The sequence below is a fragment of the Pteropus vampyrus genome, unplaced genomic scaffold, assembly GCF_000151845.1.
Source record: "Pteropus vampyrus isolate Shadow unplaced genomic scaffold, Pvam_2.0 Scaffold1, whole genome shotgun sequence".
NCBI lineage: Eukaryota > Metazoa > Chordata > Mammalia > Chiroptera > Pteropodidae > Pteropus > Pteropus vampyrus.
In genome coordinates, this window is record NW_011888782.1 from 20,483,162 (window position 1) to 20,486,642 (window position 3,481).

Below are 3,481 nucleotides of genomic sequence, written 5' to 3' on the forward strand. Positions count from 1 at the left end.
CTGTGCTCTGAGGGCAATGACAAGGACCTTTTTCTAATTATCCAGAACATTAACGTCAAGCCCCTGTTCCAGAGGGGAGAAGGTGGTAGGGATTTTTATGATTACGTTCTGCTCAGCCCAGAAGGGGCACCTGACATGTTTGTCTGGTCAGCCACATCTCTATCTATGAAGAATGATAGTTCAGGCAATAACTAACTTCTTAGTCAGACATTTCTGTTCAGTCTTGGGGTGCTTTTCCGGCCTTCTGTGCTCTGAGGGCAATGACAAGGACCTTTTTCTAATTATCCAGAACATTAACGTCAAGCCCCTGTTCCAGAGGGGAGAAGGTGGTAGGGATTTCAGGAGAGAAAGTGTCTGTGCAGGGGTATCGGACAGTGGCGTTCTGACAGATGTGGCCTTAAGCTGAGACGAAAACTACAGAGCTAAAAACACTAGAAACTCCATGTGTGCTCACAAAACTGGCCAGGAGGAGGGAAGCTCAGAACACGAGACCCTTAACCAGTTTTTGTAAGGCAGCTTCTACCTGCAGTCATTCAAACTGCACCACTTCGTTGCCTCCTCTCTGAGCGAACTCTCAGGAGGCCCTTGGCAATGCGAGTGAAGATGTTTCCTGGCATTTCTGTGGGTGGTTCTCATCTCTGGCTACAGTAGAACAATTCCTGACCCCCATTTGCTTTTCCTTCTTTGGGGGAGTTCACATCATCAGGTTACTGTGGACGCTTGACTCATAAAGGAACGTGAAGACTAATGCACAAGAAACAAAGAGTGAACTGTGCCCGTGAGAGCTGGGTTTGCTTAATGATTTCCTCAGGGCAGGTTTATCTGGGCATTCACTGTTGGCAGCAGACGGTAGAGATGACTAGTCTTGAGCATTTTCAAATGAGACTACGGGAATTATAAGCTCATGACAGTGTGGTACCACAAACCTGCAGTACAGCAGACCTCCCAGCAGCAGACCGTGTGTGTGTGTGTGTGTGTGTGTGTGTGTGTGTCTGAATTCCTCTATTCAAGGAGGTTGAAAGGCAGGATTTGCGGGCAGGTCATTTATTTGAATGGTGACCTCAAGAAACTCTGATCGGAGCAGGGAAGCAAGACAGGGAAGAGAAGGAAGCCGATAAAGGATGTGTCAAGCTGGTTAGCACTGCAGTCAAATTCAACTGGGAAACTGGTTGGACATGCACCTCAGGATTATCTCCCCCAGCAAGAGAGGAGACTGGAGTACACCCAGTCCGGCCAGTCATGCTTAGGGACAAATGCAAGGAGGGATGTCTGACCTTGGAAACAGACACCACTAATGCTGGTGAGCCAAGGGCATGAGATGCTAGGTCACCCTAAGCATGAGAGAGAAGGTCAGCTTTGGGCTACAAAAAATTGCTTAAATATCCGACAGTAAGTGCCTGTGATGACTGCGTGAGAAAAACCAGAAACTTAACATGTGAGAAGCCATAAGATTTCAGCAGGAAAGGTCTTTTCAGAATCAAGCTAAAGGACACTGCCAATCTGGGTCAGGGTGAGACGCCAGTTCTAGGGGAGTACACGCTGCTGGCTGTGGTGCACTTACAGCATGAGTTTCACAGGTTCGAGAGAAAGATCTAGATGACAGCAAGGTAGAATGCAGACACTTTCAAAACCCTATTATGTGGGAGCAGCAATTATCAAATTAGTCCACGATGGCTAACATCTCTCAGGACATTAATAGGTTTCTCAAAAGCCAATTAAATTCAGGAAATATCAAGCCCCCAAGTTTCTTCTATTCTTTACTAAGGGTTTATTAGATCCTTTACTGTTCTGCTGTACATTGCAAATCTCTTAAAGAAAGAAGGCAGTATTTTCCAAACTTACGTTGACCATGAAACCCATTTACTCCCAAATACCTTGGAATAACTCTCCGTAACCAGTGTTCCCCAGTCCACAGTTTGGGAAACACTCCACCAGGAGCATTTCAGGAGCAAACAACCATAGGATAGCCCGAAGGAAAGCCATGCGTTTTGACAAGTGGCTCCACGTAATGCTTTTTCTAAAGCAGCCAAATCTGAGTTTTCCCAGCTTTCCCTGCACGGTGAGTACAGGGCATGTCCCCTCCTCCGCCAGGCAGCCTGGCAATCAAAACGGCTGATTCTTCAGCATTTCTAACCTGGCTTCTCCTCTCTGCCTTTCAGATGGGCTTCTTTCGCCGAAGGTACAAAGAAATTATTGAAGCTGAGAAGAACCGGAAAGAGAACGAAGACAGTTGGGACTGGGTCGAAAAAAGCCAGTGACCTGCCACACCCGTCACGTGACCCAACCATTTCGCCTGTCGTCCTTGATCTTTGTATCTTCCATATTTGGAAGAAAGAATCTTCTCCAGATTTTTCGGAGGCCCCACTGATGCTGTTCTCGTCCTCATTCTGTCATGCCCAGGCACCAACCTGAGGCAGCCACTTTGGCCAGGTCACATGACTGGAGCCACCACCACTTCCTTTTCAAGATGAACTCTGAACTTTGGAAAGCAAGCTACAGAGCCGAGCAATATTTATGGATGCAACATGCGTGGTCAACCCTCAGGGGAAAACTGTTACCTAAAAGTATTTTTATAAATATAAGCCTTTTATACTGATTATGTCTTTATATTTGTATCGATGTTTTATTATTTCTATTAAATAGTTATATAATTCACTCAAGCACTGATATCTGGCCTGAAATCTTGGAAACACATGTACATTCATACAAATTTTAAAGGATAAAAATCTTACTGTTCTTTGGAATTTACTGTTAAAATAGACTTGCAGATAAAATAATCTGAAGAAACCTCATGTAACGAATCCACCGAACTGTCAGTGCTGCATATAAACTGGTCGTGGCAGGACCCCTAAGACATTTCACGTCTTTATTGCCTGGAGTCAAGTTTGAAGTCGTGTGCTAAGGAACTCTAAGTTTTTTCATACGTACTTTTCATTGGAAGATTCCCAACAGGAATTTGGATGGAAAAACCTGATTCCTAAACAAGTCTGCTCTGCGTCACCTCTGTACAGCAAACACCCACCCTCCTTCCACTTGGATGAATAGAAGGGAGCTTGGAGCAACTCCAGTCAGTCATCTGGTAAACCTCGATGGCATCTCATCCTGGACATCATGCATCAGAGTCCACGTACCACGAGGACTAAATTAGTGCCCACTGAGCAAAGACTTAGGTCTGAATGCTGTGACGTGTTGCCTTCTCATGGTCATTTGAGTTCAGAGGTCTTCATTTCTCCCATCACTCTTGCCATTCCAGCTAATGATAATTGCAGATTCCTTCCCAGCGATGACTGTCTAAACTGTTCTTATTTTTTAAATAGTGTCTTCAGTGGGGTCCCCCAAAAGCAGACCCAAGACAAGGATCTGCGTGCAAGTAACTTATTAAGGAGGTATTTCCAGGGGACGCCAGTAAGGGAGTGAGCGAAACAGGACAGGAAAGGAGAGGAAGCCAGGTAAGGGTGCCATTTCAGGGAAGGTCCCATGG

General features: G+C 45.6%; 1 protein-coding gene across 1 annotated transcript in view; it reads left to right on the top strand.

Moving 5' to 3' along the window:
* ITGA9 (integrin subunit alpha 9) overlaps positions 1-3,279 on the top strand; it is a 281,374-nt gene extending 278,095 nt beyond the window's left edge. The window contains exon 28 of the mRNA XM_023525395.1: positions 2,160-3,279. Coding sequence (XP_023381163.1) covers positions 2,160-2,258 — 99 coding nt within the window. The 3' untranslated portion in view covers positions 2,259-3,279. The remainder of the gene's footprint in view (positions 1-2,159) is intronic.
* The last annotated feature ends 202 nt before the right edge of the window (positions 3,280-3,481 follow it).